The 14,771-nt window shown below is 35.0% G+C and overlaps 1 protein-coding gene and 2 non-coding genes across 3 annotated transcripts; 1 reads left to right on the forward strand and 2 right to left on the reverse strand.

Annotated features, from left to right (window-relative positions):
- LOC124886156 lies at positions 1-103 on the reverse strand. The gene has a single exon (XR_007043244.1). It is a non-coding gene; the product is annotated as a U6 spliceosomal RNA (small nuclear RNA).
- Positions 104-829: 726 nt separating this feature from the next.
- Positions 830-933, reverse strand: LOC124886158. The gene has a single exon (XR_007043246.1). It is a non-coding gene; the product is annotated as a U6 spliceosomal RNA (small nuclear RNA).
- A 2,376-nt stretch (positions 934-3,309) lies between these two features.
- Positions 3,310-12,440, forward strand: LOC107857069 (probable galacturonosyltransferase 6). Its single transcript, XM_047415135.1, has 9 exons — positions 3,310-3,747; positions 3,878-3,912; positions 7,381-7,422; positions 7,513-7,651; positions 7,758-7,957; positions 8,885-9,117; positions 9,626-9,983; positions 11,208-11,723; positions 11,872-12,440. Exons 1-9 carry the CDS (start codon positions 3,624-3,626, stop codon positions 12,145-12,147), a joined length of 1,923 nt encoding a protein of 640 aa, XP_047271091.1. The 5' UTR covers positions 3,310-3,623; the 3' UTR covers positions 12,148-12,440.
- The last annotated feature ends 2,331 nt before the right edge of the window (positions 12,441-14,771 follow it).

Here is a 14,771-nt window from a genome sequence, read left to right on the forward strand (position 1 = left end):
AAAAATTTGAACAATTTCTCAATTCGTGCGTGTCGTCCTTGCTAAGGGTCCATGCTAATCTTCACTGTATTGTTCCAATTTTATCGGATGTCCCCAAAGGGACAAGTATACAGCTCAATGTTCTGCAATATATATACAAAGCAAAGGAGCTTTCTGAATCGATGTGGGAGAAATTGGCCTGCTAGTTGGGCTTTTTCACCGGCATGGGCCTGGACTTAACCATCATGGGCCGGCCTTATTTTCTTGCTTCATTCGTGTTTCTTTGATGGAGAAACACTAAGGGTGGGCGTGGTATGGTAGATATCGAATTATTAATATTGAATTGAACTTTTGGTCAATATATTAATTTTGATATTATGGTATTCGGTATGATATATGATATATATTTTAAATTTCTTTGATATTCGGTATTTACAAATAAAAGTCTTTTTCTTTTTTGATTTCTATCCGGTGTCTAGTATTTCCTTTGTAGCCCGACTAATCTAAAATTTTCCCCTCAAAAATTGAACTTATGTCTAATGGAGCATAGGTTCTTTAGAAACTGAAGTCACGTGCGATATAAATTGGGAGACATAATATTGATATGAAAATATGTAGTTATGCATATGATTATTCTTTTTCATTAGGCAGAATACATACGCAGGTCCCTCAAGTACGCACCATCTTTCACTTAGGCACCTCAAGTGGACATTGTTCCATTCTGGCACCTCAAGTGGCCTTCAAGTGTGCCACTTTGGCACTTTTTGCTGAGTTGGCAAGGTGCATGTGACACACGCATTGAAGGTGCGTTTGAGTGGCATTTTCGTAATTTTCAGTGGCGTTTGAAAAAAAAAAATTGAACTATTTCTCAATTTGTGAGTGTCATCCTTGCACAAGGGTCATGTTAATCTTCTCTGTATCGTTCCAATTTCATCAGGACAAGCATATAGCTCAATGTTCTGCTGTATAAACCCAATGAACAAGCTTTCTGCTGAGGATGTGGGAGAAATTGGCTTGCTTGTTGGGCTTTATCACTGGCATGGGCCTGGACTCTTTCTTCTTTGGGCTTATTTTCTTCTTTTCGTTCCATCTGAATAAAGCCCATTTGTGCCTGGACTTGGACTTTACCAATGTGGGCCAGCCTTGTTATTTTACTTTGTTGGGGCGAATTTTTTGTAGAGTACTTTACAAATTTGAATATTATCTGGAATTAGAAGTGTTTATCGGATGGTTCATTTCGATTTTGAATGTTATCAAATAGTAGATATGTCGAATCATATAGAATCATTACGACTCTGAATCTCAAAAGTATTCTCTATATAACTAGTTAATCCTATGAGTCAATTCTCAATGAGATTTTGCTATTCGTTCAACGATTTAAGTAAGTAATGATGTTATGTGCGGACCAAAGGAGATTTCGTTGTTGCATAGCTCAAGTCGGAGCAAGGTGTCATGAACATTAAACATGTAGTCTCGCGATCGGTTACTCTACCCAAGGCGTCAAAAATGAATTGAAAATAATATCAACTTTTTTCTCATAAACATGGAAACACACAATTCGTAAAAAGATTTAAAAAAAAAATCATACGAGCAATCGTATTTGGTATCAGGATATCAGTTTTCAAATACACACAAGTTTACAAAGATTCAACGAACTAATAAATCAACAATAATAGTAACTAATTAACTTAATGTTCTCACATGATGCGAACAATTTCCATCATATCGAATGCAGAATCTTCTTTACAAAATTTAACATCACAAGTCTTTATATCTCAACCTTTGTGAGACAATTATTTTCAAAAATAATGATACGTAGTTTAAGACAAAACGAGTTTTACTTTGACGAAGAACTAATTTGGTGCAACAAGTACCTCAAGAATCAATTCTCCATTTACGTTTTTTGAATTGTGCTCATCAATAGTGTTTTAAAAGGCAATTTTAGGGATCGCTCCAGGACAGACACTGATTAAACGTCTCGAGGCACAAGTATGAAACTTAGTTATGTGAGGCTTATACTTTAAGTACCTGACTGCAAGTCTTAAGAACGCCTAGCCCAACACTCGGGGCTCAACTAACATATTTTTGGCCAATTATGTATCAACTCCTTAACTAACATTGTTCAGCCGTGTAATTCTCTAATAAATAAATGATGCTTAATAGTATTTTTCATTTATAAAAATAAGAAGATTGAGAATAACTCAAATTACAAATCATTATATTGTATATTTACTATTGAAATACTCTGAGGGAATATCACTTATCATTTTATTTTAAAAATACTTGGTCAAATTTTATATCTTCATTAATCATTAGTCTTTGTATTATTATCATATGTCTCAAAATTATTATATTTTATTGTTGTCATATGTATCAAAATAATCGCTATTTGAAAGTAAATTATCACGTTTCATTATCTCAAAATGATCGTGAGGTCACTAATAAAGTTTATTGATTATTTTGTTTAGGGAGGTAAATTCAATAGTACGATGGTAACATGTTCTACAAACATTTGATATTTTTTGTTATTTGAAGGTGAAAATGTTAGAGTTGATTTGCATCTCATAATAGCTTTTATATCATTTCTTTATCTATACTTATAAAATTATATGAGAACTTTTATTTTCTATGAGTTTCTTTAATCATAATTTTAATTGTCTTAAATTATTAATTTATTATTTTGAATTTTTATTTTATAATAATAGTTTACTATATTATAAAGTAAAAATGTTTAGATTCATGCGACTTAAGCCGTATCACCTCGAGGCTTATGTCTCGCCCCATCTCACACTCCAACCTTTTAAAACACTTTCTCTCCATATAAAACATATTAACAACATGTCCATTCAAATAATAGCGATTGCGCACTCACACGATTTACTAGGGTTAAAAAAATAATAATTTTTTTCCCTTCGTCTTATTTTAGTTGGTCATCTTATTAAATCAGAATAAAATTATTTTTTTTTTTCTATTTTATCACTACAATTGATTGTATGCATTGAATATGAACAATTATAATTTCAATGTCTACTTCAATACCCAATGAATATCATTAATACAAATATATGATACAATAGTAAAATTTATCAATTTCTTAATCACCATATAAAATAGAATGCGCCCAACTAAAATGCCACGGAGAAAATAATAATATGTGCACAATATCTATTGGGAACACCACCCCAGAATGAGTCCTATAATGTGCGATCCAAATTACTCGAAACTTTAATGCAGATACCAAACATCACGTGGAAAACCAATAAATAAATAAATATATATGTACACAATAATTATACATTTAACCTAAAGTTAATTCTCCAAAAAGTATATATATAACTCCATTTTCACACTCTCATCTTTCTCTTCTTGAAATTGAAATCTCATTCCTTCACCTCTACTCACATGGCACCACATCTATCTCTCCTTATTCATCGCTATTCTATAATAAGTAATAATAATAAAAAAAATTAAATCTTTTTAATAAATTAAAAATACCCATTTGACCCAAAATACAAAAATACCAGAAAAAAACCCTAGTCCTATTTTTTTTTTTTTTCTATTTTCAAGAAGTGTATATTTTTGTTATACCCTTTCTTGAATCTTGATTGATCCAAAAAAAAACCCAAGTGTTAATTACATGTTAAATGAGGTTTTTTAGAAGGTTTAATAAACAAAGGATATTTATTATCCTTTGTTTAATTGTTGTTTCTGTTAATACTCCAAGTTTATTGCTTTCTTCACATAGGCTTAGACATCTTGGATATGATGGTAATTAATTTTTTTGTTGTTGTTGGTGGTTTTTATGGATTTTTAAGTTGTTTGGATTTGTGGGGTTGTTTTTGTTTTTGTTAATTTGATGTGATTGATTGATTTTTTTTGCTACATTTGGGTTTTGCAGCATCAAAGGAGTTTGTTGGAGATTTAGCAATTCTTGTAAGATTTCTCCTGTTACTATTTATTGCTTACGCGCTTCGATTATCGTATTATTTTGTGGTAGTGAAATGACAACAGTAACATACACAGTGTGATCCACAAGTAGGGTCTTGAGATGTTAGAGTTCTATTGTCATATTATTTTTTGGTAGTGAGATAACAACAGTAACATACACAGTATGGTCCCACAAGTAGGGTCTTGAGAGGGCAGAGTGTACGCAAACTTCACGTCTATCTTGTCGGGTAGAGAAGCTGGAGAGGTTGTTTATGGAAGACCTTTTGGTAGTGACTGTTACTATTTATTACTTTTGCGCTTTGATTATCGTATTATTTTGTTCGTAGTGAAGTAACAACAGTAACATATCTGGAATGGTCCCACAAGCAGTGTCTTGAGAGGGTAGAGTGTGAACAAACCTTACTTCTATGTTGTTGGTAATTGTATTATTTTGTTGGTAGTGAAATAACAACAGTAACATAGTCAGTATGGTCCCACAAGTAGGGTCTTGAGAGGGTAGAGTGTACATGGACCTTGATTCTATGTACTTAGTAATCATATTATTTTGTTGGTAGTGAAATTATAACAATAACATAGCCAGTATGGTCCCACAAGTAGGGTCTTGAGAGGCTAGAGTGTACACAGACCTTACTTCTATGTTGTTGGTAAATGTATTATTTTGTTGGTAGTGAAATAACAACAGTAACATAGCCAGTATGGTCCACAAGTAGGGTCTTGAGAGGGTAGAGTGTACATGGACCTTGATTCTATGTTGTTAGTAATCGTATTATTTTGTTGTTAGTGAAATAACAACAGTAACATAGCCAGTATGGTCCCACAAGTAGGGTCTTGAGAGGCTAGAGTGTACACAGACCTGACTTCTATGTTGTTGGTAATCGTATTATTTTGTTGGTAGTGAAATAACAACAGTATCATAGCCAGTATGGTCCAGGGTCTTGAGAGAGTAGAGTGTACACAGACCTTACTTGTATGTTGTTAGTAATCATAGTAACATAGCCAGTATGGTTCCACAAGTAGGGTCTTGAGAGGGTCGAGTGTACACAGACCTTACTTCTATGTTGTTGGTAAATGTATTATTTTGTTGGTAGTGAAATAACAACAGTAACATAGCTAGTATGGTCCCACAAGTAGGGTCTTGAGAGAGTAGAGTGTACACAGACCTTACTTCTATCTTGTCAGGTAGGTAGAGAAGCTGGAGAGGCTGTTTCTGAAAGATCTTGTGGTAGTGACTGTTACTATTTTTTTAGTATTTTTTGTTATGCTTTATTTAGTGTTTTGTCTTTGCTTCTTCGCTCCGGTTGCTTTCTTTTTATTGAACTGTTTTGTGATGTTGTTTTTGTTATAACATGTCTCCTTTTTTATTAAATTTTTGTTTGTGAGTATTGCTTGTTTTGTTTTATTTCGATTTATCATATTATTTTGTGGTAATGATTGTTTGCATTTTAGTATGTTTTGTCATGTTTTCTTTAGCATGTTATTTCTCAGACATATATAGCTCATAATACTGCTGATATACAAGTCAGCTCGTAGTATTACTCTTGAGAGTTTCTTGTTATTCTGTTTCTGTTACTATTTTACTGATTCTAGCACTTAGATTATCATATTATTTTGTGGCAGTGATTTGTCTTTTAGTATGGTTTGTCATGCTTTGTTTAGTATTTTGTCTTTGCTTCTTTACACCTTGCTGTTTTCTTTTTCGGAACTGCTTTGTTATCCTTTTACTTGAGCTGACTTTCTCTCGGAAATAAACCTCTCTACCTTGTAAGGGTAAGGTCTGCATACACATTATACCCAAACCCCACTTACGAAATTACACTCGGTATATTATTGTTGTTGATGTTGTAAGATTTATCGTCTCTTATTCGATTCTTGTTTGTGTATTGCTTGTTTTGGTGTATGTTGCCGAGAGGAAGTAGATAAAGCAGCATAGATTATTACTCTTGTTCGGTGCGTTTGCTAGTAATCAGTAAGAGCTTTTTCTTTTTTATAGCCGGTGTTAGTTTTTTGGTACCTTTGTTGGTTGCGTATTTTTTACCTGGTGTAAAAGATCAAGCTGTTAATGGTCCCGTACTTCCAATTACCCGGTCCCTTTGTTGTGGGTATTGCTTGTTTTGGTGTATGTTGCTCAGGGAAAGTTGATAAAGCAGCATAGATTATTTTAAAGATTTGGATTTTACTCTAGTACAGTGCATTTGCTAGTAATCAAAAAAAGGGCAGCCCGGTGCACTAAAGCTACCGCTATGCGCGGTGTCCGGGGAAGGGCCCCACCACAAGAGTGTATCGTACGCAGCCTTACCTTGCATGCCTTACCTTGCATTTCTGCTAGTGGCTGTTTCCAAGGCTTGAACCCGTTACCAGTTACTCCAAGCTCTTGCTAGTAATCAGTAAGAGCTTTTTTTATAGCTTTAATTTTTTGGTACTTCATTGTTTGCGTATTTTCGATCTGTTGTAAAAGATCAAGCTGTTAATGGTCCCCATACTTCCACTACCCTCTCCTTTTGTTGTGGTTATTTCTTGTTTTGGTGTTTGTTGCTGAGGGGAAGTAAATAAAAGCAGCATAGATTATTTTGAACATTTGATCTTAATCTTGTAAAGTGCGTTTTCTAGTAATCAGTAAGAGCCTTTTTTTTCATGACTGAAGTTAGTTTTTTGGCACCCGTGTTATTTGCATATTTTGGACCTGGTGTAAAAGATGAAGTTGTTAATGGTCTCCATACTTCCATTACCCTATCCCTTTGTAAAGTCAAGGGGTGTAGAGTTTTCTGTGAGCAGAATTATTTACTTATTGCTTGTGTCAGTTTTTCGACTTTTTCCTCACCCCACCCCATCAATAGGATCAATGGTGTTCCCACTTACTTACCTTCCAACATGACTCGGACTCTCAGCCTACCGGTTGATGGTTGAGGTGTTCAACCACCTGAGCAAGCCTCGCTTGTCATGTCACTATTTGACTGGACCCAGAATTTTATGATGTTAGTTACCTCCTACAAAGTATATTAGTTTAGTAGAGTAGTAATCAAATAAAAATGTCGAAGTAGTAACCGTTAACAAGTTAGCTTGATAAAAAAGATCATATCCAAGTTTAAAATTTTAATTCTTGAAAGTTCTAGAAACCGTTAACAAGTTAGCTTGATAAAAAAGATCATATCCAAGTTTAAAATTTTAATTCTTGAAAGTTCTTGAAACCGTTAACAAGTTAGCTTGATAAAAAAGATCATATTTAAGTTTAAAATTTGAATTCTTGAAAGTTCTAAAACATTGGAATCGTGTCAAAGATTTTTGAAATGTCCAACAATGGAGAGAGTGTCATGTAAGTTGAAACAAATAGAATATATTGTATGGGATCTGATTGAGATTTTTCTTATTTGGGCTGTGATTGGAACTGATGGAGTATATTGTTATAACGTGATCTGATTAATATTTTTCTATTTGGTTTCATATTCTCCTTTTCAGAAGCACAAGATAGAGGTTCAGGCGCTTAGTGCAGTTCAACAGGTGATATAAACTTTAGTAGTTCTTACAACTGTGAAAGTCTACTTGGATTGCTGCTTATGTTTGCACACCTTTTTCTGCTGTTTGGTTTAGGAAGAAGTTGGAAGCCTCAAAGAACCGATCTTGGATGTCTACCGGGATGGAAACCAAACTTCTGCAGTCAGTTTGGATACTATTGATAAGAATGATACTCTTGGCCAACCTAAGAATGTCAGTTTGGTGGGAAATGATGGTAATTTGACAATTTATATACGCTTTACCTCTTTATCTCCTCCCCTTTTCGTTTCTGTTCGTTCTATAACTAGATATTAATTGTACCCCTTCCTGCTTAATTTCAGTAACCACACATGATGCGAAGAAAGAAAGTTTAGTAACAACACATGATGCGACAGTGACCACACATGATGCGAAGAATGAAAGTTCAGTAACCACACATGATGCGAAGAATGAAAGTTCAGTAACCACACATGATGCGAAGAAAGAAAGTCAACCAAGTCTACAAGAGAAAACACTGGCCACAGCAAGAGAAAAGGCATTGGTATGCAAGGAATTTTGATGCATGCAACAACTAAGATCTCGTTTATTTATTCTGAAATTTGCTACATCAGTCCTCTTATTTATTTAGTTTGATAATAGGCTTCGATCTTTTAATTAATACAGTAAAAAATCATAGAGGCACAGTTGGCGTGGTGTTTTTTATATGGAAAGCAGTATCAATCAAATGATTTGCGCCCATGTAGAGTGTAATGGTTAAAAATTATTCATATAGTTGACCCCAGAATTTGGTGTAGTGGAATCATTTATTAACTAAGAAAACCACTAATGTTGCTTGTCAAGAACTTGTGATTAACAGTGTACTTTTATTATTGTGTGATGATTAGATATAATATCATGCATTGTTTCTAGTTTTAGAGTTGCATATGCATGCTGCTGGATTCCTTTGTATTGTGGAGTTTGAATTATATGAAGATGTTGCTATAATGTGTTGATATGTTGTAAAAATCTCTATAATCTTTATCCTCTTACTTTGGAACCTTACCAAAAAATGCTTTTCTTAAATTAAGGTAAATAAGCAAATTTAGATTTTGCATGCTCATGACGGTAAGTAAACGGCCCATAGGATGGTTCGGATGAGAGATTTTTTTGTTCTTTTTCTTTTTTCCTAAATCAAAAGAAGGTTTGAATGAACATTTATTAGAAGGGATTTTTTCTGTGCCTTGTTCATTTATATTTTCACTTTCCAAGATTCAGCTGTTGTGTGTAATAAATTTGGATAAAGTAGAATATCCATTATGGTATTGAGGGTTAAAAACATTATTGTTTTGTCCGTCATCTCTCTTTACTCTCTCCGTGAATGGTCAAGTACTACTGGTCAACTGGAATATGTTCATGTATTTTGTTCGTATAAACTGCAAGTGCTTTCTGCATGTGTGATCGCCTGATTTCAGTTGTGGTCCTATTGCAGGAAAAATCCAGACTCAAAGAGATTCAACACGGTCAGAATGTACAGTCTCATCCACGGAGGGTATTAGATGAGAGGGTGAAGGAGATTAAAGATCAGCTGATTAGGGCCAAAGCATACTTGAATTTTGTACCAGCGGGTGGTAACTCTAATTTTATGAAAGAGATAAAGCTACGAATTAAAGAATTGGAACGAGCTGCTGGTGATGTTTCTAAAGATTCTGATTTGTCAAGGAGGTAAGATTGATATTCTTTCATCACTTTGACTCCTCATGACAGCTATGACATCATCTCATTTGAACCCAAGTTCAAACGTGGATAAATCATGGAACCTGGCCGATTTAATATATGTTTTGTTCCACAGTAGCAGAAAATCTGCTTGGCTTGGTAGTGGCTCTTTTGAGCTATGTTTTGTACCTTCCTATAACTAGTATGAGTTATGTTTTATACTTACCGAGTCTGAAAGACTATCTACAATAAGGTCAAAATGGTTAAATGGAATGGATGAATAACTTAGTGCTAAAGTTAATATGTACACAAAGGCCGACATATTGATCCATGAGTAGCTGAGGAAAAATTGGTTGGTCTTATAAGTTTAATGTCAGCAAGTGAATACTTTTTTTAATTCATGGTTCGGTTCTCAGTCTTGTAATTAAGTACTTAGTGTTGGCAAGTGGATGCTTTTCTTGATTTATTCACTTTGTTACATGATGTATATATGATCTAAGAACAGTTATCTTTCTAGGGCAATTCAGAAGATGAAGGCCATGCGTTCAACCCTGTCAAAAGCCAGTAAAATGTTCCCGGAATGCTCAGCAATGGTGAAGAAACTTCGTGCGATGACATATAATGCTGAGGAACAGCTTCGATCGCACAAGAATCAAGCTTCCTTCCTTGTAAATCTTGCTGGAAGAACTACCCCGAAAGGCCTTCATTGCCTCTCCATGCGGTTGACCACTGAATATTTTGCCCTACAACCTGAGGAGCAGGAACTACCTAACCAGCATAAATTTCAGAATCCAGATCTCCACCACTTCGCTGTTTTCTCTGACAATGTTTTGGCATGTTCCGCAGTTGTCAACTCAACTGTATCAACTTCTACAGTGAGCTGCTCGATACTTTTCTTATTCTTGTCTATTATTTTTCTTTTTTCAATCTCTTACTCCCTTTGTGTCAATTCATGCGCATCACTTTCCTTTTTGGCCTGTTTCAAAAAGAATGCAATTTTTGTATATCTAGTTCTCCTCTTTATTTCTGACATCTCACTTGACATGTTTAAGATCACAAGATTCAAAAGGCATTTTGGTTCATTGCACACATCTTTAGTTAAGTCCACAAGATTCAACAACATACCCAGTGAGTTCCCACACTTGGGGTCCAAGATTCAAAAATCTCTTTATTCTCTTGAACTCGGAGCCAGTCAAACCATTTTTAAAAAAATGGAATAGATGGAGTAATTTTTTTCATACAGGTTTTAGTTTTTCCTATTATGTTCCTTTCTCTGCGTAACTTTATCTGCTGTGATCTTTAGATGATTAAGAATAGAATGTAGGTATTTGGAGTATATGTCATGTTGCATATGGTCTTTAGAGGAAAATTTTCATTTACATCCATGTAAGTTTATGCTTACCTGTAAGCAGCGTTGGCTTAAGTGAGGAAGAGACTGCATATAAATCACTCTCAGTTTATGAGAACACATGCTATTAGTTGCGCTGCAAATAGAGTTCCAAGAACTATTATTGCTGTAGAATTATCATTTGTAATTTATCATGCAACTGTCATATATGGAAAGGCTAACCTTCTATGGTTTTATAACAGTAGCTGTAAGTTAAACTATTGATCACTACATATTTTGAAGACAAATTAAATAATCATGGTTATGACTTATGCACGAATTTGAAGGGGAGCGGCGTAACTGGTGAAGTTGTCATGTGACAGGGGGTCATAGGTTCACTCTGTGTAAACAGTCTCTTGCAGAAATGCAAGGTAAGGCTGTGTACGATAAACACTTATGGCAGCACATAGGAGGAGCCTTCGTGCACGGGGCTGCCCTTTTATGCATGAATTTATATTATTGATTACTATATATTTTACAACAACATTCCCAGTGTGATCCCACACATGGGGTCTTGGGGAGGTAGAGTGTATGCGGACTTACTCCTACTTCGTAGAGATAGAAAATCTGTTTCTGATAGACGCTCAGCTCGTCTAAAGCATTTCAAAGCAGTTGGAAAAGCGAATACGGAAATGATCTTATATTTTGAAGACGGAAATTAAAAAATCGTGGTTATGCATAAATTTATGGCAAGTGTTCATGTATTTGGCAGGCTCCAGAGAAGATCGTGTTTCATATAGTGACGGATTCTCTTAACCTACCAGCCATGACGATGTGGTTCTTGTTGAATCCTCCTGGCAAAGCAACAATTCAGATCCAGAGCATAGACAGTTTTGATTGGTTATCAAACAAGGATATTCTGCAGAATCAAGAGTCTCTTGATCCAAGATATACTTCTCCGCTGAATCACCTGCGGTTCTATCTGCCCGATATTTTTCCTTCTCTCAACAAGATAGTGCTCCTTGACCATGACGTGGTTGTGAAAAGGGATCTAAGTGGTCTTTGGCGCATCAACATGAAGGGAAAAGTGAATGGTGCGGTGGAGACTTGTCTTGAAGGCGACCCATCTTTCCGCCAAATGGATATGCTCATCAATTTCACCGACCCCATGGTGGCAACGAAATTTGACATGAAATCATGCACATGGGCATTTGGGATGAATATATTTGATCTGCAGGATTGGAGAAAGCGGAACTTGACCGGGCTATATCACAAGTACTTGAAGCTGGTACATATTTATCTCCCATTCTCCGTTAATTACTCGTGGAATTCACTAACGCTTATCGATGAGTCTTAGGTTGTTGAGCATGGTCCTTATGCTGAATAAAATAGAATTTTTGTCCTAATATTTGTGACGTTTTGCATTCATTATGCAGGGAAGTAATAGACCATTAATGAAAGCCGGTACTTTGCCGATTGGTTGGATGACCTTTTACAAACATACACGTGCTATAGATCGGAGATGGCATGTCTTGGGGTTGGGGTACGACTCTGGTGTGAAACTGAGCGAAATCGAGCAAGCAGCAGTGATTCATTACGATGGAGTTATGAAGCCATGGTTAGAGGTCGGAATTCAAAAGTTCAAGCCTTACTGGAAGAAACACGTTCGGTATGAACATCCCTTTGTGCAACGATGCAATATTCATGACTAGCAATTGTATCGTTTAGCTATTAGATCGAGTTCCCACTTCACCACAATTACGTAGTGTAGGAGCCCCTCACCGCTCACCTTATTCTTTCGCACATTGATCCAACGATCCAACAATTTTCCCTTGTAAAGTCCAACAGCTTTTACGCCCCCGCCTGCCCAGATTCATTTCCTGCTCTCTACTGTCATAGAAATTTATCCCCACAATAGCAATAACTTGGGACCTAATATTGGTGTGTCCCTGAGATTCTTGTACTGTTTGGACTTGCCTGTATATTGATCTAGTAGAATTTCTAAGTGTTTCTTATGATTTACCAGTTCTAAGATTAGCTTAAGATGGGCGCGACTAATTTGGATTCACGTTGCAGAAAGCCCATCATGGCTAGTTTTAACGCTCTCTACCAAGGAGGATTTCGTTCTCAAGCGTTAACAGTCCAATGCACTAGTGATATCTTCTTTCGCTCTAGGTCCACCTTTATTTAAAATGCGTCACTAGGGGCTAAGTGTGCTTCCTTAAATACGCCGGATCTTATTCTAAGTTAGGGTGTCGCATCAAAGTTCTAACATGAAACCTCTAGTTAAGTGTCTTGGATTGAAAATTTAATTCAAACATTAAAATTTCAAAGTCAAATGTGTGGATCAATTACTTTTGGATTTAGTAAAGATATTTCAGACACAAAATGTTTTATTATAGTCCATCTACCGATATCGGATTCGATAGCATAGGAAAGATCGATGGAAAGCACTTTACGAGACTTCGTAAAGTAAGGTAAACTAATACCTCGAGAGCACAACCCAAGTGTTTAAGACCCTCCCGTGACGGTATTTAACCAATATTTTTGATAATATTAGTAGATGTTATTCGCACCTTGCATGATTTTAGGAAACTCAAATTATATAAACAACAACAACAAATTCAGTATATTCTCAGAAAGTGGGATCTGGGGAGGATAAAGTGTATGTAGACTGTACCACTACCTCAGAGTTGAGGTAGAGAGACTGTTTTCGAAAGATCTCCGGCCCATGACAAAAATATTCTCAAATTTTCACGTCCAACATGTAAACCAATTACTTTGGATATGGCAAAGATATTCCAAATTTCTCATAATTGTTATATGGATTTTATATGCTTGGTAATCAACTAATCATCTTTAGTGAATATCATGATTAGTTAAATCATTACATGGCTTTAAAGAACTCCAATTAAATATCAAAACAAGTTATAATTAAAATAAAGATGCATTTAACTAAACATTTGAAATGCAAGAACTAAAGATACACTATGACTAGCTAGAACATCCCCAACAAACATTGTACAACCAAAAAAAATAAAATATAAACATTTAGTAACCCTCGAACTATGATCAAAGTTGTTACGACACATTCCCAAACTCAATTTTAGCGTATTTTTGTCACCCTTTTGTGCTGACATGATACTTTTATTACATAAAATGGGGCTCACATCAATAGTGTTACATTAACGTAAAAGAGTGACAAAAATATACTAAAATTGAGTTCAGGGGTTAATAGGACCCTCATAAAATTGAGTGTGTCGTAGTAAATTTGATCATAATTCAGGAAAGTACTAGATGCTTTTATTAAAAAAGGAAAAACAAAATAGGCAAGCCTCCATTAATAGGAAGATTAGATTTATCTTCATTATTATTATAATAGACTAAATTATTATATGCTACTTGTTGCACTTTCATTCTTGATCTTCATGCTTTTTGGAGCATTGACTCCTGATTTGTCTTTTGCTATGGTCTTTCTTTTTCTTTCTGCAATAGATTGAAAAAATGAAAAAGATTGAAAATAATTTAATGAGAAAACACGTCAAAACCTCCCTGAATTTGCCACTACCAAAACTCACGATCCTAAATGAATCGGATAATTATTTACTCCCTTAACAACTTTCAAGTAAATTAATTTTAACCTTAAAATTAAAATTTCATTCTCACAACGGAGAGTGTACTACACACGCATCACGTCATTGCCAAATCAGTGTCATATCATTGCCAGTAAGAAATTATAAAAAAAAATATCCCACACACTTACTTTATATATATATATATATTCTTTTAGATATATAATTTCTGTAAATAAAATAGAGCCCACCCCCTTCATTCTCTCTCTCTCTCTATATTCTTTTAGATATATATCTTCCCTTCGTTCTTCTTCTTCACGACCTCCACCCCACCCTACCCCAATACCTTCTTCTTCTTCTTAAGTAGACTGCAGCCCCCCATACCCCCTTCCTCTTCCTTTTCTTCTTCACATAAAAGCACCCCTTTTTCTCTTTGTTTCACCATTGTTGCAAGCTTTTCAGTAAGTTTTTTTTCTTCATCAAGTGAAAAATTAATTTGAATTAACTTGCGCAAATTCAACAATGGACTAAATACACATGATCACAAAAATACATCAATACACAAAATCTCAAATTCAAATTCTTTCACATTAACCAAAATCCAAAATCTCAAAACTCCCAAATTTTCAGTTTTTTACTCAAAAATATCTACAGAAATGACATAAATAGTCTCAAATTCAGAAATGACATAGATGATATTCGCATGACATTAAATTCTTGGCCAAGAACCAAACTTGTTCATCAATCTTGAACCCTTTTTTATT

Source organism: Capsicum annuum, chromosome 7 (assembly GCF_002878395.1).
Source record: "Capsicum annuum cultivar UCD-10X-F1 chromosome 7, UCD10Xv1.1, whole genome shotgun sequence".
Lineage (NCBI taxonomy): Eukaryota > Viridiplantae > Streptophyta > Magnoliopsida > Solanales > Solanaceae > Capsicum > Capsicum annuum.

Coding starts and splice junctions, on each gene's coding strand:
- LOC107857069 (XM_047415135.1), top strand. CDS start 3,624: ATGAGGTTTTTTAGAAGGTTTAATAAACAAAGGATATTTATTATCCTT. Junction 7,423..7,512: donor CGCTTAGTGCAGTTCAACAG/GTGATATAAACT, acceptor TGTTTGGTTTAG/GAAGAAGTTGGAAGCCTCAA. Junction 7,958..8,884: donor CAGCAAGAGAAAAGGCATTG/GTATGCAAGGAA, acceptor GTCCTATTGCAG/GAAAAATCCAGACTCAAAGA.